A 27,372-nucleotide genomic window follows, 5' to 3' on the forward strand; every position below is an offset into this window, starting at 1 on the left:
TAGGTCTTATGGCGACGATGGGACAGAAAAGGGATAGGACTGGGAAGGAAGTGGCCGTGGCCTTAAATAAGGTACAGCCCCAGCATTTGCCTGGTGTGAAAATGGGAAACCACGGAAAGCGCTCACCTTAAAGGCATCTAATAAAATATATACTATAATAAATACCCATGCTCCCAATAATGATAAAAACAACTCCGCAAAAGACCATGAGGAAACAGAAGAATTTTGGGACCTATTGGACCATACCACAGATAATATCCCCAAACACCATGTAAAATTATTTATAGGCAACTTTAACGCTCAACTAGGCAGAGAAAGAAAATACCGTGACATCATCGGAAAATAGCCAGCACACAAGAAAACAAAAAATGGAAAGAGACTAGTTGACCTGTGTAGAAACCATTACAATCTCAAAATTTACATGCTTTAAGAGAAAACCTCAAAAACTCAAAACATGGATACAACCCGACTACACTAAAGGAGAATGGCAACTTTAACACATCTTCATGGACAAATACCATCACAAAGAGATATATAACGTCAAAGTCCTCCGAGGAATAGACACAGGTTCAGATCACTACGCAGTTAAAATTAAACTCACTCCCCAGAGGAGTGAACAAAAGCAAGCCCCTAAAACTAAAGAAAAATAGATCCTACCCAGATAATTAACAATGAAAATTACCAAAAAGCAACTGAAAAAAATAAAAATCACAGATAAATTTGAAGACTTAGCACACAACCTTAAACAAATTGCAGAAGACCTGGCTCCAATTAAACCACGCAAAAAAACAATGGTGAAACAGTGAATGTGATGAAACAGTGGAGAAAAGACATCAGGCATGGCTATTACATCAGTCCCAAAAATCAGAAATATCCCATCAAAATCTAGTAAAACAGAGAAAAGAAACTACCCAAGTCTTAAGAACAATAAAAAGACAGCATCATAAGGACACACTGCAACTAAACAAAGAAGAATTCAATAAAACTCAAGCGACTACTACAAAACCTTCAGAAAAGAGCTCCAAAAATATGAACCCCCGACCCTACTGATGAAGGATGAGAATGGTAAGCTGGCTCATAACAATAAAGACAATACAGAAATTCTAGCTAAATATTTCAACAAGCTTCTAAATTGTGAGGATCCTACAGAACTCCTTCATTTGGACACCAACACCCCAACAAAACCATCACCAGAGAACATCAATCCTCTCCCCCCCACAATAATGGAAGTCTACCAAGCACTGAATAAACTAAAAAACTACAAAATGCCAGGAGAAGATTAGCCCTTTGCAGAAATCTGGAAATATGCAGGAAGACCAGCAAAAGTTGCCCTCCATCAACAACTTGTCTCTATCTGGATTAAAGATGAACTACCAGAACAATGGACAACAGCCCTCATTCACCCACTGCACAAAAAAAGGAGACAAAACCGACCCTAACAACTACAGGGGAATCTCGCTCCTAGACATAACATACAAAGAACTAGGAGAATATCAAGAAGGCTTCAGACCCTGGAGAGCAGTCCTGATCATATCACGAGTCTTAAGTTGATAATGCAGAGATGCCAACTTTCAAGAAAGGCAATTCGTAATGGGGAGGGGGGGCTGTTGCGGCGGTCGTAGTCCCCCCCCCCGAGATATTACTAACTTGCATATCATTGAAAGCTTGTAGTTCCTGTTTGGTAAACGTACACTGGTGACATGGTTTTTTCTTTTTATATCATGTGCATTATCTGCACTAACAGAGCACTTAACAGTTCGGAGTTCATATTAGCGCGGAATTCCGTCTTGTTCTTCCTCATCATGCGCATCTGAAAAATCGCGGCTACACATACTACAAAACACGCGTGAATGAGATTTTGAGGAACGCAGTAAACAGGGCCGTTCTTCTTTTTGAACTATTTTTGGTTATTACTAGCGTCACTAGTCACGGTAACGTAATCACACGTATTTTCCTGCACAAGAAATCGCTTCATTATTTCAAACCTTTCGCATTTCGTAACACACGATTACCATATATCCTAGAAGATTAATCAATATATGTAAATTTGGCAACTAAATTCGCAATAAATACTTCAACAGTCACCCACACAGTATTCACAATTAAACGGTGTTTGTCACCACTTTGCCGCCAAAACAAAGACAAAAGAACTCTCATACTTGCATGGAAGTCTGATGACGGGACGAACAAAGTCAATAAACTCCGCAAGATATACCAGTTCACAGGTGCCTTTATTTCCGGTACTGGAAGCACACACTGCGTTCGGCGCTTGAAAACTCGAAATATTCTTAATCGAGGGACAGGAAAGGGGTATAAATGATTACGGAGAAATCCGGAAATAATATTCTGAGAATTCATGCTGTAATGGCATTCCTTGTGTATCCTTTTGAACACTTCATACACTTAGATTTAAAAATCAATAAAAAATCTTAATTTGTGGTGTGTGATTCGTAAAGGCGTAATTATGATGGGTGATTCGTAATTATTACGATTGAATCGTAATAGTTGTCATCTCTGATAATGGACTATAACAGGAGAAGAAACAGAGATATGGTGATAACATTTGTAGATTTCAAGAGAACTTACAATTGCATCCATAAAGAATCACTGTGTAAAATTTTAAGACACCTTGGACTACACCCCAAATTAACAAACATGATAAAACTGACTCTCACTAACACCAAATCAAAAGTGAAGTTTAAGGGTGAAACGTCAGGGTCATTTGAAATTAAAACTGGGCTATGCCAGGGAGATGGGCTCTCACCACTATTATTTAATTCTGCTCTAGAAATGGTAATGAGGGAATGGTTTAGGAAATGTCACCCTAAAATCAAAACAAATTGCCTGGGTTTTGCCGACGATTTAGCATTACTAGCAGCGGACATAAAAGACGCAAAAACCCAGATATCAGAACTTCAAAACATTGCAAATAAAACTGGCCCCAAAATATTTGAAAAAACAGAAATTATGCCCCAAAAACTAACACAACTAAAAGAAGTTACCATAACTGGTAATAAAATCAAAATAGTAACTCAATTTTACATATCTTGGAGAAGTAATAACATAACCTAAACGAAAAAATCTCAATCCGAACAAGAACAAATAGATTAGCTAAAGTCCAAAAATTAACATGGGATATCTACGAAAAATGTCTATCAATAAATGCAAAAATAAAACACTACAACAGTTATGAAACCGGAAGCTACATATGCAGCAGACACACTTTTTCACCTGAATAAACAATCAAAGACTGACAGACTTCAGAAAAAAAAAGGGGGTTTGGAAGAACCTGCATCAATAAAAAAATGCCAAAAAGATGGACAGTGGCGGATAATACCCAATGAAGTCATGTACTAAGAGCTAGAACCCATTACAGATACTATGCATAAGAGAAGAATGGGATTCTTTGGACATATGAGGATGCAGGATTTGAGACTTCTGAAACAACTAGTACAACACAATCTCGTCTCAAAAAATACTACAACAGGATGTAAATGAATCAGAGAAGTAAGAGAGGATCTGAAGGAAATAGGCCTTACAACAGAAGACACAACAAATAAGATCAAATTGAATACAAATCTCCCCTTTACCCTTACACGAAACAAACTAACACGCATACTTTCAACTGAGGAAAGGGCACGAAGATCAGAGCGCCTGAAGAAGTACTGGGAGGACTGTAAAGCCCGAACAATCCCTTTTTTTTGCTAGTTGCTTTACGTCGCACCGACACAGATAGGTCTTATGGCGACGATGGGATAGGAAAGGCCTAGGAGTTGGAAGGAAGCGGCCGTGGCCTTAATTAAGGTACAGCCCCAGCATTTGCCTGGTGTGAAAATGGGAAACCACGGAAAACCATCTAAAACCATCTTCAGGGCTGCCGATAGTGGGATTCGAAACTACTATCTCCCGGATGCAAGAACAATCCCTTCAAAGAGACCTAAACGATGAACTGACTAAAGTGATCCTATGCAGTCATTAAAAAAAGAAGAATATCAACAATTAAAGGTTTTTAATACTTTTTATCACTCAATTCTATGTAGTCCACGTGTGGAAAATATTGCTTGCCAGTTTTTGCCATACACTGATAGACATACGCAAATTTTAAAATGTGTATTTCCACTGAAAACAGCACAGCACTTTACAGTAGTAGCGTAGAGGCGGAATCCTGGCCTCTTCCACTTGATGGTGAACGGCCGTCCAGATCAGCTACAGGCTCCAGAGAAGGAATCGACAAAGTTAACATCACATTCGCAGCAATCCTTAAGCTATATATGCCTCCTAGGCAATGCTAAATGAACAACAGTGCTGGCAAATCTGATACCCATGTCCTGTCAAAGCCGTATTGAGATATCAGAAGATAATTGGAATACATTTTTAAAATCCGCCATTACAAAACATAAGGTCTCAAGTCTTTTGGCTGGTATTCTTTCCACTTGGGTTCATTTCTTGTTACAGTTTTTGAAAATATATTCCACTATAGTTTTCTGTGTTGTGTTGTAACCAACCAAATTTTCCTTTTGAGAAATGCACCCACAAGCTTACTATCTACTCCTCTATGCAAAAATACCTCAATATTTAATCTCAACATCAAATGAAAAATTACAATATTGTTAAATGCACAGCTATGTACATTATGGAGCTTAAACCAAGAACTGTACGGCATGAAAGACACTTCAAGGTTTCCTTAACAATCTGAAAACTTACCTAATTAAGGTGTTAACTTTAGCCACATCAATTTCATAGAGTTTCTTCACAGCAGCACGTATGTGATGCTTATTTGCTCGTGTGTGTACAATGAAAACCAACGTGTTATTGTCTTCAATTTTTTTCATTGCAGCTTCTGTTGTTAGAGGGAACTTAATTATGTTGAAAGCATCCATCCTAGGAGAAAATAAACAAAGGCATTATTTTAAACATCACCAAATCAGTCACATTATAAATTCTTCTACCTATTGAACATGTTTAGTAGTTCTGATAACACAAAATAGTGATTTACAATGTTTGAAGAATATGGAGACATATGTTCATCAGAGCAGATCGGAAAATTTTTCTTCATACACTTGCCCTTAGGAATATAAATCAGCTGGAAGAATCACTCTACATGTTTCACAGCCCTTCCACTGCTTTTCGGAAAGCTCTTCTCAAGGGTGGAACGTGATAATATTGTAAATTATGAGAATTATTATGTGAATAGTCTGTAGAAAACATGTGAAGATGTATATTTGAATGTTTGTATACATGTGTATTCATTTCAATTTTATTTTATTTTCTAATACATCATCTGTAATTGGTAGATGGTAAATATGTTTTATTCTATTCACTTACATAACCATGTTGTCCATTTATACATTTCATTTGTACGTACAGTACCCACTCTAATGGCAGATGATTATGCCCCTTGAAAATTCATATACAGTAAAACCTCGTTAAGCAGGGGACATGGAAAAAGAACATGTTAAGCGAGAAAATGTAGTACTGAATACACAAATAAAAACTACCCAACAGGGGTATGGAAACACTACATATGATTCTTTTTCAGAAACGAGAGCATTTTAAGTTGTGTATCCGTAGGAACAGTGAAAACTACGGTATACCTTTTCTAAAGATAAGAGGAGAGTATTAACAGGTGTTAAAAAACCAAGAAAAAATATGAAAAATATGCTGCTTGATGCTTGTTGTATAAAGGGGCCCAAAATCCAGGTAAACGACCCCTCAATGGTATTTACCACTAGTAAAGTAGAACCATGGTATTTGTCATGTTGCGGTAATAATCAAAAGTAGCATAGACTCATGGTGTTCCATACATTATGGTACTACTCACAAGTATTGTACGTCACACAGGTAACAGACCTATGGTGTTTCTCACATAATGGCACCGACTCAAAGGCAACGCAAACATCTGAGTTCCCCACATAGTGGGTACTAATCACAGGCAACACAGACTTACAGTGTCGATCATATAGTGGTACTAATCACATGCAAGACCCATGGTGTTTTTCTCATATAATGGTACTAATCACAGGTACTGCAAACCCACAGTGCACCAATCTCTACTGCTACTAATCACAAACCTATTGTGTACCTAACATAGTGGTACTTCTCGCAAGTAAAGGCGTCCCAGGGTGTTCCCCACGTGATGGTATTAACCCTCTTAGTGCCGGCTCCCTTACTGCCGTAGTTGCTAAGAATGCCCGAGAGAAAAAGCCTGTTATGCAGCACCGAAGATAAAAGCATATCCTATTCTCACTTTTCAAGATATCTCATTGTAGTTTACATTTTCTTGTAGCTAAGCGATTCCTCTCTTCACTCATTATATTAATATCACGAAAAATAATTCATACTTCTGAGCAAAAAATTAAATTTGTTCATGCAATTTTTGAAAAAATTTAAAATTCAAATTTGGATCTCAGTACATCCTAGAATTTTGACCGCACTCACCTAAATTTGGTATTCCTGTGCACATTGATGCATTGTTTACTAGTTTGTAAAATATCACTGTTATAAGAATAATAGTTCTTGTAGAAACGGATTAAAATACTGACTTGGTCTAGCATCAGGAGGAGGTGCACGTTTAGGGACAGGAGTCTCAATGAATGCAGGAGAGGGATAAATTTGCACGTCGTGATCGGACTAAATTTTATGGAAATCGGGACATCGTCATTACTGTCTCCGTCAATTCCATCATTATTCCCGTCACTAACATTACCGTCTTTATCGAAAATTTCATGCATCACTGTCACACTAGTCTGATAACATAACCACGATCGCCATTGTTTGATACATTACCGGCATTATTATTACTCTCAGTATCATCTGAATCAAGGCCCAACACCGCTGGCTGCGCAGAAGCGTGTGACTGGGGAACATACGTCCATGCGCGTACCGCCATCTTGCGGGCACTCCACAGCTCGCCGAAGAGACCATAGTATGGAATTCATGCATTAACTTACATTTCGCACATATGAAAACACCTGCCCTGGCAAATTAATGCCAGCCTACACAGATTACCATGCACACACGCAATAAATATACATAATATCAAGACCTTGGTAAAATTAAAAATACTTGTGTATAAAAACTGAACACATTTTGCATTGTACTGAACAATCTACACAAATACTTTGGATAGCGTATATGTGGGGCACATAAAATAAAATTTTAAAATAAGGAAACCTTTAGCAGACTGAATAAGAAGACTGAAAAATACACTACTAACAAAAATATACGTACCTCCTATTTGAAATTCAGTCCCCAAAAACAGAAAAAAACAGTATACAGGCCTAGCGGTACTTAAACGTAATCATGTCGCTCATTTTAATATAAGGGTCATGTTTGTAACTGATGTGTTTGAACATTCGGAACAGATACATGTAATTGAAACCTAGGCTCTACACTTTAACTTTATTGAAAATACGAATACATGTTCAAATGACAGTGGTATACAACTTACGTACAATTACGTATCGTGAGAGAAAAATTGCCCATCTCTCAGCTGACTGGAGAACACATTAGTTAAATATTTACAAACTCCTGTACCGATAACAATAATCTTCAGTATCAACAAAAAGGAAACCTGTGAAATAAAATATTTCTATGAACGGTACATAGCTTATCATTCCTCTCTCATAAGTCATTGCAGCAAATTTTACTCAAGTCTCTGAACAGTTTGTTTAAGAAGCACATAACTGCGAAAATCTTTCTAAAATATTAGATACATTTATCATTTTCTGAATATGAAATACCGGCTCCGCGGTGTAGGGGTAGCGTGCCTACCACTTACCCGGAGGCCCCGGGTTCAGTCCCCGCCCAGGTTAAGGAATTTTACCTGGATCTTAGGGCTAGTTCGAGGTCCACTCAACCTACGTGATTACAATTGTGGAGCTAGCTGCGGGTGAGATAGCGGCCCCAGTCTAGAAAGCCAAGAATAACGGCCGAGAGGATTTGTCGTGCTGACCACATGACACCTCGTAATCTGCAGGTCTTCAGGCTGAGTAGCTCTCGCTTGGTAAGCCATGGCCTTTCGGTTTGGTTTGGTTTATATATGACATAACGTAATGGTATGAGTAGAACTTAAATGATCATTTCTGTGTGATTTGGATTTAGGAGAACTTAAGAGATAAGTTACGATACCAATAAATCATTTTTCAGATACCGGTAATTGATAATAATTTGAAGCAATACCTTACCCTAATATTAAAAGGGTTTCATCAAGCTTTATCAGTCATATCTTACGGATTCTAGGCCCAAGTTTATCAAATTTGTAATACCAGTACACAGTCTGTACGAAAAATATGTATGCTTTTTTAGAACAGCTGTATAGTTCTAAAAACTTATCCCCGATGAACTGGAAAGAGGCAAAGAGGGAAAAGAAGAAGCCTAAAAATTCTAAATGTAATGTCCATACATTGTCTGAATCAACCACCTTGTAACCTGTTTAGTTTTCGATTAGGGTCATTGAAAGTCATTTTTTAACAGTTCAATTTCTACTCACATGTGAAAAGAAATGCCAGATCCCATCTGATAGCGATCTGTACAAATGAAGGTTGCACCTTTCCATTCCACACGTAAGGGCTAACTTACTTCCCTTTAATATTGCTGAAAAATTTAACTAGCGTATCGTACAAGCTTTCACATTCCTTGAAGATATTTGACAATATAGTTTCACTCCGTCACATATAATACCACAACAGATCCACTAACAGACATGATTCAAATCGAAAACATGCAAGGGATTGTAAACATTACCACGTGCTAACCATGCATTCAAAGCTGAAGCGCCCGCAACATGGCGATGCGCGAAAGTGTTCAATATTCCGCATAGCATCAGCGCGCTCTGCGAGTCTAGATAAGTAATATTAAAGTCTTTGATCTGAATCATCGCCTGACTCGATATAATCAGAATCATCACTCAATTAATATACTGTACCAAATCGTCATCAATTTCAAACACAACACGAGAACTAGTCGCCATTATTACGAACACATGGTCTACAGGTACGCGGCAAACAGCTGAAATAGAAAAAATCCTTACATCAACACAACATGTCGCACAGAGATTCTGGTGCTAGATTTAGAAACTATGTAGTATCTACTACAGAGTGATGCCGACTGGAGCTGCAATCTGTCAGATAAGTGAAAACTATTACGACTTGCATAGACAGCTGCAACACTTTTCGCTACGAAACAGAGGAGCGCGATCGCGCTCCCCGGCACTCTAAGAGTTAATCACAAGTAGTCTCATGGTTCTAATTGAATCATCGCCTCTTATGACAGGCAGGGTATACAATAGGTGTATTCTTCATCCGTATCTCCCACCCACAAGGGGTACAATTATGAAAACCTTTTCCACTGGGGCTTATAACAGTGCACTGAAAGGTGTAAAAAACACCAGGCAACAAATCTGAAAACATTTGCACAGGGACTCATAAAATATCAACGTAGTATTGCAGATCACACTCTTTCTGAAATAACTGTTGGCAGAAGCCTTCTATTTCAGACCAGTGGGTTATTAAACATTTTCTTGTCACACTCTTAGACAATGAATTGGAGGTTACGCTCGACCATGTGCGACTATGAGAGAACAACTTTGTTGATAAACTTAACCATAATAGGTATTTTATTTGATCCTGTATTGACTTGTCTAAAGCTATTAAGGAAAACTATTTAAAATAGTTTAAGTTGGGTCCAACTTGTCAATACACAATCATCGAAAAATTATTTATTCTATCATAGATGGTTCAGTGAAGTCAAATCAATGAATATTTAAAAAATGACACTATCGTTTATTTTGATGCATTCCCTTCATCAGTGAAGTCAAATCAAGGAATAGAAAACAATATGACACCATTTTATTTTGCCCAAAATTTAAAGAAGTATTGTATCCTAATTCACATCACTGAATAAATAAGCTAGTGAAATATTATGAAAATTATTACATAAAATTTATTATTTTGATGAAATGAATGAGAATACCTAAATAAATTTAAGATCAAGTTTTTCTTCCTTAAATGATCAAACACTAGTTTATACAATGGGTTCTCTTCTCATAGCTGCCAACTTTTAGAAATCAAAAATAGGAAGATTTTTTAATTCTTGGATTTCATCACATATACTGCGCCACGGTCTAAGTGAAAAAAGGACAGAATATAAGGCATGCATACCTACAGTTACAATGTGATTTGATCATTAAATTTAAAATCTTAAAACTTAGAAAACTTTAAAATGGTTACAAGAAAATGTACCTAATCACTCTAATTTATGACACATACAAAATAATAATAATAATAATAATAATAATAATAATAATAATAATAATAATAATAATAATAATAATAATAACAACACAGTCGAACCTCGATATCTTGAAACTCTACTTGAATTTTTAGTATCTCGAACTAACTTAGTTTTTCCAGCTGTTTGTCCTATTCTTCACGTGCATTTATTTCTCTATTATCGAAATTCGGTTATACGAATTTCTTGATTTCTCGAAGCAAACATTTCCTCCCCTGAAGCCAAAAAATACTATGTAATTTGAATTTTGTGCAACATTAACTGTGCAATACGGCATTTGCGGTTTGTGAGAAACAGTTAAGAAGTACAGAAAGGGTTCCAGTGAAGCTGGGAACTAATATGACGGGAACAGAAAAACTCGAACTTCTAGTGTTCGGCGAATCGCCAAAACCTCGCCTCAATTATTTACCGGTCACGTACGAAAGCAAGCCCAGAAGTCGCGGATGACAAACTCCATTTACGAAACTCGGCTGCGCAGTATTGACGAAAAGTTCCAACGTGAAGGTAGGAAAGTTTAACCGCAACGAACAGAAGAGACTAATGGATTTTTTCGGAACGTGTTAACGGAGCTATGTTTCTTATTTCACTACTGTATGTACTGTATCCTGCCTTCTAAAAAGCTACTATAATAAGGGTTATAATTAAAGTGATGCCGTAAGAGTTTCTTTGTATATTTTAAAGTACCGGTACCGTTAAACATAATGTATTCAGTAAAATCCCGTAGATACACGATTCAATTATGTGTTATACGTACCCAAAAACTGTTTTCTCTATATATCTCGAAATTTCGATAATTCGAAATAGAATTTATCTCCCGACGTGATCTGCATAATAGTTTGCTTTATTAGACTGTAAAATGAACAGAAATTTAATTTTATAGGTATCTCTGAACAGTTGGAGATAACGTTAGTTATATTTTTAGGCCATAACGTGAAGAGAAAATACCAGAAACTGTCACCAACACAACTCCCTGAAATACATTCAACTCAATAAAATAATGACGTAAGAATGAAAATGCACTGAAATATGCGAAACTAGCAGATACAAAACAGATCAGTATGTCTCACACATTATTAACATAGGACTCCGACACCAGGAAAAGCACAGAACCGCTAGAAAAAACATGTGGCAAACAATTACAACAAATTACGCACGGAAACGATGTTAACAGTGCGCGAACCACACAATAAAGAAACTCATTACTACGTCCTGATTAACTGAGTCGCTAGCCTCTCTTGCTCGTACGACGATTGCCATTCCGAATCCCCAGCCGTAAAGCACACATGCTGCTGTAGCGAGCAGGAAACACGATATACGAAGGCAACAGACGATACACTCGTAAAATAAAGCATAATAAAAGCACTTGAAAATGAGGTTGGGTAAATTACACAAGCACATAAGAATTTATCCTTTATCCTAGGGGAAGAGTATTGACTCTTCTTCTTCTTTCTCCTTTTCTAGCCTATTTCAATCCACTGCTGGATATAGGCCTCTTCCATGTGCTTCCATCGTCTTCGGTCTTGAGCCACTTGGAACCAGCATGTTCCAGCCAACAGCTTTATGTCGTCGAGCCATCTCTTCAGGGGTCTTCCAATGCCTCTCTTGTGTCCCCATGGTCTCCAGTGAACAATCCTAGAGGTCCACCTGTTGTAGTCTTGTCGAGCTACGTGTCCTACCCATTGCCATTTTAGTCTTGCTACTATCTCTAGGATATCTGTTACATTAGTTCTTCTCCTGATGTCCTCTGAACGGATCTTATCCCTAAGGCTGATCCCTAGCATCTGTCGCTCCATGGCTCGTTGTGTTCGCTGAAGCTTACGAGCACTTTCCTTCGTCAGAGTCATCGTTTCCAGACCGTAAGTTGTAACTGGCAGCACGCACGTATTATAAACCTTGGTCTTCAGGTTAATTGGAACATCCTTGTTGGTGAGGATGAACCTTAGTTTTCGGAATGCAGTCCAACTCATACCTATTCTGCGAGGAATTTCTGCACGTTGGTTGTCTTTTCCAAGTTTTATCTTGTGTCCAAGATAGATGTACTCATCGACAGCTTCTATATATTGGTTTCCCATTTTAAGTGGTCGACTCTCTGGGCTTAGAATTTTCGTTTTATTAATGTTCATTTCCAAACCAATCTTAGCAGAAGCAGTTTTTAATTCTTGGATCATGCTTTCTAGCTCACCTAGATTTTCACTTATGAGCACAATGTCATCGGCAAAACGCAGGTGGTTCAAATATAACCCGTTGATTTTTATTCCTTTATTATCCCAATGAAGGGTTTTGAATACATCTTCCAAGGCAAGGGTAAACAGCTTTGGAGAGATTGTGTCACCTTGTCGAACTCCTTTGCCAACTGGGATTTTATTGGTGATGAGGTCTTCGTCCACTCTGACTACCATTGTTGCTTGATCATAAATGTTTTCCAGAAGCTTTATATTATCATGGCATTTTGAAGTGCCTTCATGATTGCCCAGATCTCCACTGAGTCAAAAGCTTTTTTATAATCAATGAAGGCCAGATGAATCTTGATGTTGTACTCAGTGGTTTTCTCAAGAAGAAGACGAATAGTCTGGATGTGTTCAACAGTTGAGAAACCTTTACGAAATCCTGCTTGCTCGACAGATTGATAAAAATCCAGTTCTCTTGTGAGGCGGTTGGTTACAATTTTAGTCAGGAGCTTGTAAAGGTGTGATAACAAACTCACAGGACGATAGTTCTCTAAATTTTCCTTATCACCTTTCTTGAAGAGAAGTACCACTTCAGCATTTTTCCAATTTTCTGGTATTCTTCCAGAGTTAATACACTTGTTCATGAGTATTCTCACGGCTTCTAGCAGATCTCTTCCACCTAATTTCAGCATTTCATTCGTTATTTTATCCTCCCCAGGGGATTTTTTATTCCTTAGTTGTTTAAGAGCATTTTCAATCTCAGCAGTGGTTACTTCCGGTGTTACTTCATGTGTATAATTCTGGGCTAGTTGTTCATCACTGGATGGTTTATTAATGGTTGATGTATACAGCTTGTAGTAGAAATCTCTAATAACTTCAGTAATGTTTTGCCTATCTGTGACTATTTCTCCATTTTGGTTCTTAAGTTTTGTAATTTTTGGTCTTCCTGTAGACATGCTGTTCTTTAAAATCTTCATGTTTTTATTTTCTTCAATTGTCTGCATGATCATGTTATTATTAAATTTCCTTAGATCTTTTCTTATTTCCTTGCGAATGGTCTTGTTAAGATTTTTGTATTCTGCTGTATCCCTGTCCATTGTCTTCCTGTCCTTAATAAGCTGCATGGTATTGAGTGAAAGTCGGCTCTTCTTATTAGTTTTCTTCAATGGGATCTCCTTTGCTGCATTTTGAATACTGACTGTAATTTTCTCATTAAGTTCGTTCACGTCCAAGTATTTCAAATCTTCTGTTGGCTTAAGTTTTTTGGTAAGAGCTTGTTGAAATGATGATTGATGTGTTTCTAAGTCCTCTACTCTTGGAAAAGTGTACCCCCTTGTCATTTTGGACCGTTCAAGTTTGAGGTCAAATGTAAAGGTTGCTCGAACTAGCCTATGGTCGCTTCCTGTATCAAATCTATTGAGAACAGTAACATCTGTACAATATTTCTTCTTGTTGGTCAGGATAAAATCTATCTCATTCTTGGTTTGTCCATCGGGGCTCTTCCATGTCCATTTTCGTTGGATGGGCTTTTTAAAGAAAGTATTCATGCAATAGAGATTTTCGGCTGTGAGATATTCTAGCAATCTTTCTCCTCTTTCGTTTCGATCGCCTAGTCCATATGTACCAATGTTCTCTGGGTCTCCGATTTCCTTTTGACCCACTTTTGCATTGAAGTCTCCAATGATGATACAGAGTTGTGTCTTTTCTGAATTTTTCGCTTTGGTGATATCTTCATACAGCTGTTCCACTGCCTCTTCGTCAGAAGTACTGGTTGGAGCATAGACATGTATGACTTGTATGGAGAATTTACTATTCAATTTGAGGACGATATATATCACTCTGAAAGAGACACAAATCATCTTGTGTATGAATTCTTTGATATTTTTATTGACAAGAATAGCAACCCCATGTGTAGAAGCATCCCCGTTATTACGTAAGATGACATGACCTGATGGAAGGGTCTCAGCTTTTTCTCCTTGAAGGCGAGTCTCACAAATACCCAGAATATCCCATTTTATGTCATGCAGTTCTTGTTCTAGCCTTTCAAGGTCTTCAGCTAGTCTCATAGTTCTTATGTTGTATGTGGCTATTCTTACTTTTTTAGTCGTTCTTTTCGAATTTTTGCCTCCCCCAGAATCCTTGAGGCAGACTGACGTATTGTCAGTGTGAGATTCTGAGTCTTTCACTCTACTCACCTGGGGTAGTTTCGTTTGAAAATTCGAAGTCATAGGAGTTTATGGAAGGTGTTCGGCAATAAAACACCACGCTTGCCAGACGTGTTGATGAGTTGCGATTCAGCCACCCCTAACATGGGGAACAGACGCTGTCGGGGTACCGCCACTAACATGTGGAACCGTCGTGCCCTTTGTGTGTTGTACACGTATTAATCCCCATGTACAGGGGTGCCTCTTCCAACATCTCCGCCGTACCGAAGGTCACCCTCTCCGCCGTTGATGTCGTTGAGGTCTTCACTCGTAACCCTGAGCTGGGACCCTTACCAGATACTACACACCGGGTCAGTGTGCTCTGGGACTCACATAGGCAGGGGCGCCACTCCCTGGGTAGAGCTGCCTCCAAGGAGGGTCTCTACCTGCTACTGGAGGTTATATTGGTCGAAAATAGGAAGAATTAAAAATAAATCAGAAAAACAGAAGACGAGTTAAAAAACGGAAAATTTCTGGGTAAATCGGAAGGGTTGGCAGGTACGTCTTCTGTACTTCTTTCATTTAAACTTAATTCCGAGATGCCAACCCTTGTCGCGTCACAAAATATTCTAAGACCCATTACTGCATGCAACTGACCTTGATTCACAGTTTAAACCTTTCAAATGCCATGGTAAAAGCTATTTCCAAAATGTAACAAACAAGGTGCATTTACATTATTCAAATAATGCACTGGCAAACATAACCTCACGCAACGGAAGAAAACACACACGATTCAACGACTAGGACAAATTAAGATGTACAATATTATAGGGAAGGATCCACCTTTCAATACTCCGTAGTAAAAAGTAGTTACAACCTGTTTAATGGGACAAATTATGCTGGCTCCCCAGTGCAATTGCATTTTTTGGATTACTGTACTGTTTGCATATTTTAGATGTCTTGTACTTGCACGGAAAATGCCCGATGCCCTTAAAACATCGTGGCTTATCCAACTTCCCTGTGACGAGGGGAGGAAGTCTCTCTGTTCTGTACACCTTTGTACTATTTCCCAGTTGGCACATCTCTCCTTTAAAACCGTAAGTCCGTTTGGGCTCGGCATTAAAAAAACGACAGTTTCATCGCCACTGACAATACTGTTCAGTGCATACAAATTGATTATCTGAGCCACGATTTTTCGCCAACTGTCGGCATCGCCAGTGTTCGCAAATTCTGCTTCTCCGCACACTGCCTGCTACATGATATTGTGACACTCCTTAAAATGCTGAATACAAGAGAATTATGCCTACGATTTTACTCGAACTTAGCAAATATGAAGCACACTGTAGACACACCGAAGCGAGTGAAACTACAGAAAGCTACCCCAGCACATTCCGGAAGAAGCGTTCTATCATTATGGGGATAAATGATGAATTTAAATTTTTCTGTAAAATACTATTAGTTTAAAACTGTAAAGGCAGTTTTGAACTAAAAGTCAATTTCGGTAAAGGAAACAAAAGTGTTTTCGAATTACAAATTATCTGTATTTCGAATTAAACAATTTAAATAACAAGCAAAACCGTACCTCGTTTCCAGGAACGAGAGCATCTTCGAATTAGGTAGAATTTTGAATTAACCGATTTCGAATTAATGAGGCTCTACTGTAATAATAATAATAATAATAATAATCATCGTATGGCCTCAGCTACCGTGTGCAGACATTTCGATTTGACGCCACCTGGCTGTCTGCTCGTCAATTTCGACGTTCCGTTTTACTCTATGCCCACTAGATGGCAGACAGTAAACCGGATCTCTCTTGGGCGTCTATGGCTGAGATTTAATGAATTTTGTCGGGTGAACACCAAATGTGTCACCAGAGATCTTTTACATGCCGACATCGTACGACATGGAGTATCGAATGTACTTTTTTCCGCCCTTCAAAAATCCCACTACCTCTGCCGGGTTTGAACCCGCAATCTTGGGATCCGGAGGCCGACACTCTACCGCAGATCCACAGAGGCAGCTGGCTCTACTGTAATTCCAATATAACAGGTCCATTATTAAAAATTTATACATTTTCCGCTTACTCGTTCTTGGTTGCCAGCGTTTTGCCCCTGTGGGCCAATTTGTGCTTGTCAGTTGGTTGTTAGCAAACATGTCATTCAACCTGTTAACTTGACAGTAGCTGGCATATCACTGGAGCAAGTCCAAAGCTTTAAGTATCTTGGCAGCGTACTTTATCACAGCTGGAACAATGCTGTTGAAATTAGGTCCCCGGATTGAACAAGCAAGGACTGCATTCAAAAGAATGAGCAAACTTCTCTGTAACAGGGACTTAAATAATCAAGTACTCCAACACCTGAACAAAGAGCTAGAGGTCATACACAACATCAAAAAGAAGAAACTTTAGTACTTTGGCCATTATCTCTTGAAATGATATAGACTCCTTCAGCTTATCGTACAAGGTAAAATGGAAGGAAGGAGAAGTAGGGGAAGAAGAATATCTCTGCTACGGAATCTAGAAGAATGGTATGAGCTCAGTACCCCCAATCTTCTCCGAGTTGCTGAGAACAAGAAGCAGATCGCCCTGATGACAGCCGACATCCACTGAGGATATGATACGAGGAGGAAGAGAAGAACAAGAAGTTGGTAACTAGCACACTTACCAAGATATATGACTAGTGCACATAGTAGACTCCACTATACATGCTACTTGGAGCCACAAGCAGTGCCAATGCTCTGTCAGAGACTTTCGCCTCTTACAAAAATTTATGCCTGCAAGGCCATCAGATGATACAGATTTGGAGTCCCACGGGGAAACTTGTAATTTGTCCTGAATGAGTACGCACCAATTAATGAACACACAAGACACCATAAGACAAGAAATATATTCAAGTTAATGAACAACTAGAGGGCCCTTGCTGTTCGTTGCATTCGTTATAAATAGGTCAGATAATAATAATAATAATAATAATAATAATAATAATAATAATAATAATAACAATAACAATAATAATAATAATAATCGTATGGTCTCAGCTACTGTGTGCAGACATTTCAATTTGATGCCACCTGGCTGTCTGCTCATCAATGTCGAAGTTTCGTCTTACTCTAGGCCTACTAGAGTGCAGACCGAGTAAACCGAAACTCTTGGGCATCTATGGCTGAGATTTAATTAATTTCGTCGGGTAAACACCAAATGTGTCACCAGAGATCTTTTACATGCCGACATCGTATGACATAAAGTGTCGAATGTACTTGTAACGTGCTCCTGCCATAACCCTTCGATCTACGTTCTACAAGCTTCTCGAAACATCGTCACATCTACGTCTCCATATATTCTGCAATATCTACATTTCCAATGGACTATATGCTTTCTACTGTTCTTATTATATATGTGTTAATGGTTTAATCATATTTGGTGCTCACTCGTCTCTTCCTTCCCATGTCTCCCTATATACTGACTGCCACTCTGTGTTTACATTGTACGGTCTACGTCACCCTAAACTTCTCGAAGTTATTGGGCTTCCTTTCTTGACGTATATATAAGGCACTGCCTTGCTCGTCTCACCAGCCTGGCATCGAATTCTATACAGTGTGTGCGTGTGGAGGGGGCCACTGTCCTTGTGCGGCTTGCCGCATGAAGCGCAAGTCTTTTCCATTCAACTGGAAACATCGTATCGTCGGGACACTGGGTGAGCTAACACTGCACTTCTAACTTTGCAAATAACTAAATTTGCCCTTACAGGCTCCTGCCTGTTTTTTCATTCTACTTGTTGAAGGCCTTATTTAGTGCCTTAACTGTTTCTACGTTCTCTGGACTTAAAATTTTCACGACATAAAATGAAGATGAAAATCTTTAATTTGGACTATGAGTGACCACCGTCTACATGATATGTTCAAACCTCTTAAATAGCACAGTAGCCGGCGAAAGAACTCTAAGTATTGCGCAGTCGGATTCCTGTTTTTCTTTCGTCCTTGCTAATTTTTTAAATCTTCCTTCTTTCCCTCCCGCCCCTCCTTTGTTCACATTATTAGAGTTTTGTAAAACACCCTGGAGGTGTTAGTTTTCTTGAAATCGTGGCCAATAATTATGTTTGTAATCCTAAAATGTTGCTTTTTGAAAAGTTTATCATTATCCTAAAAAGGAAATGTGGTGAGTTTACGGTATGTGTAAAATCTTTTTAATGTTTCTGAGAAGATATTGGGTAGCAGTTTTCTTCCTTTGTTTTGATTGTTTAGAAACCTGTGGTCTTTAATGAAACTGGGAAAACACAATACTGGACCTCACCTCTCTTGGACTTTTTTCAAATCCCATGATAATCTGCGTATGTAATTACAAAGTCAATTGTCTAATATATTTTATTATCTGAATTGTCGAATAATGGTCCCCTTCTCATTTCTGGTGCCTACCACGGGAAACCTCTATCCCCCTCCCAGTGTTCCTTCCTATCACTCTGCTCGTTACTGTTTGTTTTACGCAAAATCTTGGTCTCGCCAACCTTGTTAGGAGAGTCTGTGACTTATTCTCGCCACTGCTTTGGAATCATCTTGTTTTTCAAACAGTGCCGATGCAAAAATACTATGCCAAAATAACTTGTCGCAAAATTGCGTTACATACTTCAAAAATCCAACTACCTCTGCCGGGTTTGAAACCGGTATCTTGGGATCCGGAGGCAGACACTCTACCACTAATCCACAGAGATAGCTAATAGGTCAGGTAACTCGTCTTAATATGCCTGTTGTAGTCATATTGTTTACCTACACATTTTATAAGAAGCATGTTATGGTACGCCGCAGTTCGTAGTCAGAATTCACCCATTCTGGTCATCATGCCACCTGTTTGGTAAAATCAAATACAGTAGAGACGATACGCGACACTTCCGGATTTAGCCTTGTTAAAATGGGAGACAATTCATAAGTGGCGCTCCTAGTGGCGTGACCTGGACATTCGCACTAAATTCAAATATCAATGGAAAGGTATATACGGAAATGGATAAATAAATTATGTCTAGAAAGAAAGTGTTACTAAAATATTAACTTCGAAGTTGCTAAAGCAATTCTGGATAAATGACTGAAGAATTATTTAACAGGTTATTATTATTATTATTATTTAAAAACTGAAATTAGACATATAATCAAGATGTGAAATGGACTGATGTGAAAGGCTTGATCTTTCATTTATGCATTCTTTTTTTAGCTTTAGCATGTCTGCCTGAACTTTCACGACTAGATGTGTCTTTTTCCTCATTTAAAAGCATTGTACCATCACGTTAGGACACATGTCAATAAAAATATCGGCACATTCCTTACACACATAATTCTATGAATTTACATTTAAGAGCTGAATAATTTTCCTTTTAACTTGAAGCCTACTAACAGAAAGAAAATCTATAAATTTAGCTGAAAAAAAAAAATTCAAAATTTCCCTATAAACAATACTTGCCACTACATTAGGGTAAAGCAAATCTGCATCATATTGTTTCAACAAAATACGTACATTTCTTAAATCACCCATATTTTCTTCAGTGCTTGACAACGCATTACGGCATTCTAAATGGGGTAACATTGAACACCAGCCACACACATATGCATTTTCCTGAATTAAACCAAAACCCACAGATCACACCTACAACACATCGGTACTGAAGGTTGACTGCTGCACTAATGCAATAAAATAAGCTTATTATATGTTAAACCAGTTAAAATATGGGTCACGCAGGTCAGAAGTTTAGGAAGTACTATAAAAATATCTTTGTAACTGGAAGAATATATATGCACACACAGTATTTACTTACATTTTCTTGTCACGAGGGAAACTGAAGAAAGACCACGAATCCTTCTGCACTTCATAGTTATTGAAGCCAAAAGCAGCACGTATCTTTCCACTCGTATTGACAGGATAGACAAAGTAATGACGCGCTACTATTTACTTATGTGAATTTAATGCAAACGCATAAATAACGCCAAAAACTTCACAAACAAATACACGTGCTCCTATGACAGAATCAGTAACTCCAGGCCACTCCGCTAGACAGAACTCTAATCGCTGTCCCTCGACATCTCGCAGAGTATCAAGTATTGTCTCTACTGTATTTGGTAAAATCTATCCATATATCCGCTTTTTTATCCTGCAGTTCTTAACGCAAAGCTTGGTATTGTGTTGTAGAAGGCAATGGTATTTTAAATCACAGTTCTTCTCAGTTGTCTTATGAGTTCATAGGTTAGTCTCGGTGTGTTTTTCGCCAGGCAGAGACCTTTAAGATAAACGGCCTTCACTCTTTCTAGTGTAACTGGGTTATCCTTTGATAGGTGTTCTCAGATAACGTCTAAGGCGTATGTCATGATGGGGTCTATTTATCCGTAGACTATTCTCTCTTAGGAGCATTTAAGTTATTAGGAAGTTCTACCATCTATTTAATATATCAGGAAGCAGAGAAAGATTAGAGAATCAAAGAGTATCTAGCAGGGGGGAATAGTATTCTTCCGTGATCAGAAGAAATGTATACTATCTGGTTTGACAGGTACTAATCAAACATGGCTGCACACAATGATATTATGGATGAAAATCACAGGTATCAGAATATTAATTGAAGTGTTAATCGCTTAGCCACCTGCTAAGTACAGAATATATTGTGGGTAGGGTAAGCCTTCCGTTGCAATTATTGGAGTCGTCATTTAATGATCTGATTTTATGGTTACTCAAAGTTGGCTGAACTTAAGAGACCTATCAATGTCTCATGATTCACCGGCTGGTATATCTGGAGAGAATAAAAGAAAAATGAAGCAAATCGGTTCAGTAGAACAGACGGACTTGCCAAAGCTGTTTTCATTAAACAACGTACGAATTACTCATTCTGGACAATTATTAGAAGTACGACAAGCCAGTCGAAATCTATATATAATACAAGCATGGTAAAGTTACGTAAGAAAATTGAAATGTTTGTCATGGACGCTTCAGGAGCCATGCTAGTACATCTCTTAAGAATGAAACTGAACATGTGCGTTTACATCGTATCAGAATTATAAAATACCATAACTGATGAACAACTTGCTGGACGGAAATCATCCACAAAATGAGTACACAAACCAATTGCTGTTTCATACCTAATTCAATGGGATCAGTTGTGTGAATCTTTTCTACTTTTATGGAAAGTAGAGTAGGATGACAATCTGTTACAGCAAGTAAATATGTCGTTATAATGGACCTCTACTGTATATTAATCCTAGTTTATACTTTTCGGAAAGAACCAGGGAAAAACTAAGGAAATGAGAGAATAGCATAATGCTTAAAAGTTCTAGAAAATATAATTAATAGCAACTAATGTTACAGCCTTGGACCTTTCATTTTTGCTATATAATAGAATTACAAATGTGTATTTGAACTTGAATCCCGAATAGCTGGAATCAATATGTAAAATAATCTGGTTTTCTGCTACCTACACGATACAAACACGCTATGTTCACGGCAAAAGTTCAATATTTCACATTAACATCAGTATCAGTTTCCCACATCATTTTAGCTCAACACGAAATCGAGCCTATTGAATAATTTATCTTTAATCATAAATTTTCTCCCTTAGGAATGAGTTATAATAGAATTTAAACTCAATGTCATTATCACAAAAGGAAAGTTTTAATAGTTAAGGTAGACTAACTAGACTTAGTTCATAGATGGTATAAAATATTGGGGGGTAGGATTTGCAGATGTAATCAAGTACTGAACAAGTGGTTTACTTTTTCCCCACGCGAACTTACTACTGTTCAGTATTCAGCCCAATTATTATTTATTATACAATCTTACTGCAACAGCTGCAGGTTGCCCAAGGCCAAAGGTACCTTAACAATAATGGAAAATACATTAAAATTAAATATTTTTTTAAAAAATCCTATCCTCCAATGACAAAGATTGCAGTCAAAAAGTTTGGATCCATGTATTTTTTGCTTGTGTACACTATTGATGCATTCTTACAGGGTAAGTCGCTGCTCTCCATCCTTTGTTTCATAGAACCATATAAAATTATAGCGTACAGAAGAACCTCAATAATTCGATATACATTAAAATCCCTCCTAATACGAAGAACCTCTCGTTCCTAGAAACATGAGGTATGGCTTTTCATGTTAATCATACAGTTTAATTCAAAATATGGATAATTCTTCATTCTAAAAACAATGTTAGTCCTATTACCAAAATATTTATTTCCTGGCATGAAGTTATGTTTGCCAGTGAGTTATCCAAGTGCATTATTTGAATAAATGCACCATGTTGGATACATTTAGGAATTTTTTTTTTTCCCCCATGGCATTTGGAAGGTTTCAACTGTGAATCAAGGCGATTGAATGCATTAATGGTTCTTCGAATATTAGACTCGGCAAGCAATGGCATTTCTGAATCATTCAATTTGAAATCACGTCATTCCCAACAACTTCAAGTTAACAAGGTTTTACTGTAATTAACACTACATAATCACAGCAACAAATTACTGTATATTTAATCCTAATCATATCAAGTTTATGGAATTGTGCAACCTGAGGATAAAAATAGAATACATTAACCCTAAGAACGTCTAGCTGAAATCTCAAAATACTTTCACAGATTATAGTTAAAAGCAACCATGGAAAGTATGTAGCATGAAAAACATAAGGTATAACTAACATACAACATGTAAAAGACATGGACGAGTACTAACAAATGTTACAGAAGGGTGGTTAAAGTGCACTCTAAAAGTTAACACAAAGTTCTGAGCATTAATGTAGAAAGAAAGCTGAAGGACCTAAATAAAATAGGTTAGTTCTTCTCTACCTATGAAACCAGTACACAATCAGTTATGTGCAAATTAAACAATTCTCATGTTATCTCGAAGAGATTCCCACACATAAATCATCTGTGAACTGGCTTACATATTGCTTAACATATAAATTACACACAGGAGAGTTTTCCACCTATTCAATACTAAGTTGTATTTACAATGTTATTTACAATACATGGGAGTAGTTTCAACCCTACTCGGGGTCAACATCAGCCATATTAAATATACACAATAATTGACTAAATCCTAAAAAATGTTTCTAGGCAGTAAGAATCTTATGAATATATAATTTACAGTATACGGTGTGATTGAATTAGGCAAGGGCTATGGCACTCAAAATGTTGCACATGAAAGTGAAATATAACATGTTACATACGTGAGCAATAAATAATACAAGTACACGAAACAAGTTAAAAAGTCTGGAATAAAAGTACAAATGAGATGCTCTGTGTTGTAGGTTAAAAATTTTAGTATGATTTTAGACTCATGGAATTAAGTAGGTCCTGGTAATACATGACGGTTGTGGACCGAGTGCTATGGTACTAAGAATGAACACAAAGTAAACTGACACATCTATAAAATGATCACACTATCAGCTAAGCTGCACACACCGCAGTGAGAGGTGAGTGTCCATTCGCTTTGTGATCATTTTTTCCTCTTTCCGCGTACTTTGTATTTTACTGGCTTTCTCAATTTTAATAGGTCCAATTTGTTTTCTGCTATGAACTGAGAGTTCCACCAATTAATATCACCATGCGCACTGTCTACTTTCTTCTCAAGAAGAATTCAAATACTTCATATTCAGTCTGCACAATTCCAACAATCAACCATCAAGTGCCAAATTCTCCGCTGATACAGTGTATAGTCACCTCTTCTTCTAGAAAGTATCAACTACACATTTTGTTACTCAGACATTGTACATGTGGTGTTGTTTGAGTCATCAGTCCATAGGCTGGTTTGATGCAGCTTTCCATGCCACCCTATCCTGTGCTAACCTTTTTCATTTCTACGTAACGATTGCATCCTACATCTGCTCTAATCTGCTTGTCATATTCATACCTTGGTCTACCCCTACCGTTCTTACCACCTACACTTCCTTCAAAAACCAACTGAACAAGTCCTGGGTGTCTTAAGATGTGTCCTATCATTCTATCTCTTCTTCTTGTCAAATTTAGCCAAATCGATCTCCTCTCACCAATTCGATTCAGTATCTCTTCATTCGTGATTCGATCTATCCATCTCACCTTCAGCATCTTGTACATACTTGTATGAATAATCCAGGAAATCGCAGTTTCCAGGAATGGATATTCGAGGTTCCAATGTATTTTAATAAATGCACCCTGTTGGATACATTTTGGAACAAAAATTTTCCATGACATATGAAGGGTTTAAACTGCGAATGAAGGTGATTGCATGCGATAATGAGCCTTTGAAAATTCTGTGACTGAAAGGGTCAGCATCTCTGAATTACCGAGTTGGTGACTTAATTCGAAATAACATAATTCAAAGTCCAATTTTTGCATCTCAAGAACTTCAGATTAATGAGGTTTTACTGTAATTAACACTAAACAATTACAGCAACAAATTATATTTAATCCTAATCATATCAAGTTTGTAGAATTTTGTAACCTAAGAATAAAAATAGAACACACAAACCACAAGAATGTCTATTTGGAATCTTAAAATACTATCATGAATTATACTAGGTAGTTAAAAGCAACCATGGGAAGCATGCAGAATGAAAAACATAAGGTATAACACACATGTAAAAGACATGGATGATGACTACCAAATGTCACTAAGAGGTGGTTATTTATGTGGATTCTAAAAGTTAGCAAACTCGATGTTCTGACCTTTAATGTAGACAGAAAGCTAAAGGACCCCGAATACAATAGGTTAATGCTTCTCTATCTATAAAACCAGTACACAATCAGTTATGTGCAAATTAATTTTCATGTTCTCTCAAAGAGATTCCCACACATAAATCATCATCTGTGAACTGGCTTACATTTTGTTGTCAAACCACATTTCTATAATTCAATCTGGGACCTTACAAATATAATTAAATGGGGGGGGGGGAGGAGGGCAGCAGTGAGGATGTATGAGTAGAATAAATTTTTAACATCTCAACAAAACAACAACAACAACAACAACAAAAAAGACTACTTGTAGAGGACAGCAATATAGGGAGAGAGAGAGACATATGTTGATAAGCACCATGGAGACGGAAGTCTACATCAAGACAAGAAACAGGAAGGAACTCTGCCTGAAATGGGAACTATCAGAAAATGTTAGGGAAGGAGTGTTGCAGGTTGCAGAGTTCTATGATAAGTCAAGCAAAAATCATGCTGATGTCCATCGCGGAGGAAAGATTCAGTCATTATGATAATTATTTGGGGATATTAGGTCGTGTAATAATAAATAAATACCAGCTGACGCGTTTCAATCCTGCGACCAGGATCGTCTTCAGAGCAACAACAAAGCAAAATGGCTACGGTCTCTCCATAGTAACCAGACTCAAGATAGAGAGACCCTGTTAGAAATATAGTTCATTCCAGGGCCTCCGGAGTCACGGAGAAAGATGTTGACGAGTTAACTATGGAGGGTAGCCATGATCTACTCAGTATATAGCCGTCACCTTTTGTTAAAATTATTCGGACATTTAGCAATTTCAATCGCCTCACGAATGATTCTGGGAATAAAATGTTTCTCTTTACAAATGACAGAAGTTGCATCAAAAATTATTTGATGGTCATTATGTATGGCATGTTCTGCCACAGCAGACTTCTCTGGCTGGCAAAGACGTAAGTGCCTGCGATGTTCTTTAACCCTTGTTGCTACCTTCCTACATGTATGGCCGACATAAACCGATCCACAGGAGCAAGGAATCATATATATTCCAGCGCAGTTTAAACCAATAGGATCTTTGACAGATCGCAAACAATTGCCTATGGTGATATTAGGCTTAAAAATGGTCTTGATATTGTGTGCTTTCTGAGAATATTGCCAATCCTATCCGTGACAGATTGCACGTATGGCAAGAAGGCCAGACTCAAAGGACGAGAATCACGTGACAATCTGTCTTTTGGCTTAGGATGTAGCACTTCGTCAATCTGTTTCCCTGAATAGCCATTGCTCAGAAATGTTCTGGTTAGGAACTCAAGTTCACCGTTTAATTTATCCTCCTCACAAACCTCCCTTGCTCGGCTGATAAGAGTGTTAAGCATAGCACGCTTTTGGCAAGGATGGTGATGAGAGGACCCATGAAGGTATCTATTAGTATGGGTAGGTTTACGGTAAACCGAATGACCTAAAGTTCCATCTGATTTTTTAGAAACCAAAACATCCAAGAACAACAAACATCCTCCACGTTCAGTCTCCATGGTAAATTTAATGTTTGGATGTATGCTGTTCAAGTGATCCAAAAATATGGATAATTCGTGTTCACCATGGGGCCAGATAACAAATGTGTCATCGACAAATCTCAACCAGATGGACGGCTTGAGCGTGCAAGATTGAAGAAAACGCTCTTCACAATCTTGCATAAATTAAACGGTGAACTTGAGTTCCTAACCCGAACATTTCTGAGCAATGGCTATTCAGGGAAACAGATTGACGAAGTGCTACATCCTAAGCCAAAAGACAGATTGTCACGTGATTCTCGTCCTTTGAGTCTGGCCTTCTTGCCATACATGCAATCTGTCACGGATAGGATTGGCAATATTCTCAGAAAGCACAATATCAAGACCATTTTTAAGCCTAATATCACCATAGGCAATTGTTTGCGATCTGTCAAAGATCCTATTGGTTTAAACTGCGCTGGAATATATACGATTCCTTGCTCCTGTGGATCGGTTTATGTCGGCCAAACATGTAGGAAGGTAGCAACAAGGGTTAAAGAACATCGCAGGCACTTACGTCTTTGCCAGCCAGAGAAGTCTGCTGTGGCAGAACATGCCATAC

The 27,372-nt window shown here is 37.9% G+C and overlaps 1 protein-coding gene across 1 annotated transcript in view; it reads right to left on the reverse strand.

Moving 5' to 3' along the window:
- RpL23A (ribosomal protein L23A) overlaps nucleotides 1-27,372 on the reverse strand; it is an 87,328-nt gene that overhangs the window by 12,846 nt on the left and 47,110 nt on the right. Inside the window, exon 4 of the mRNA XM_067151747.2 lies at nucleotides 4,705-4,881. Coding sequence (XP_067007848.1) covers nucleotides 4,705-4,881 — 177 coding nt within the window. The remainder of the gene's footprint in view (nucleotides 1-4,704; nucleotides 4,882-27,372) is intronic.

This window comes from Anabrus simplex, chromosome 7 (assembly GCF_040414725.1).
Source record: "Anabrus simplex isolate iqAnaSimp1 chromosome 7, ASM4041472v1, whole genome shotgun sequence".
Classification (NCBI taxonomy): domain Eukaryota; kingdom Metazoa; phylum Arthropoda; class Insecta; order Orthoptera; family Tettigoniidae; genus Anabrus; species Anabrus simplex.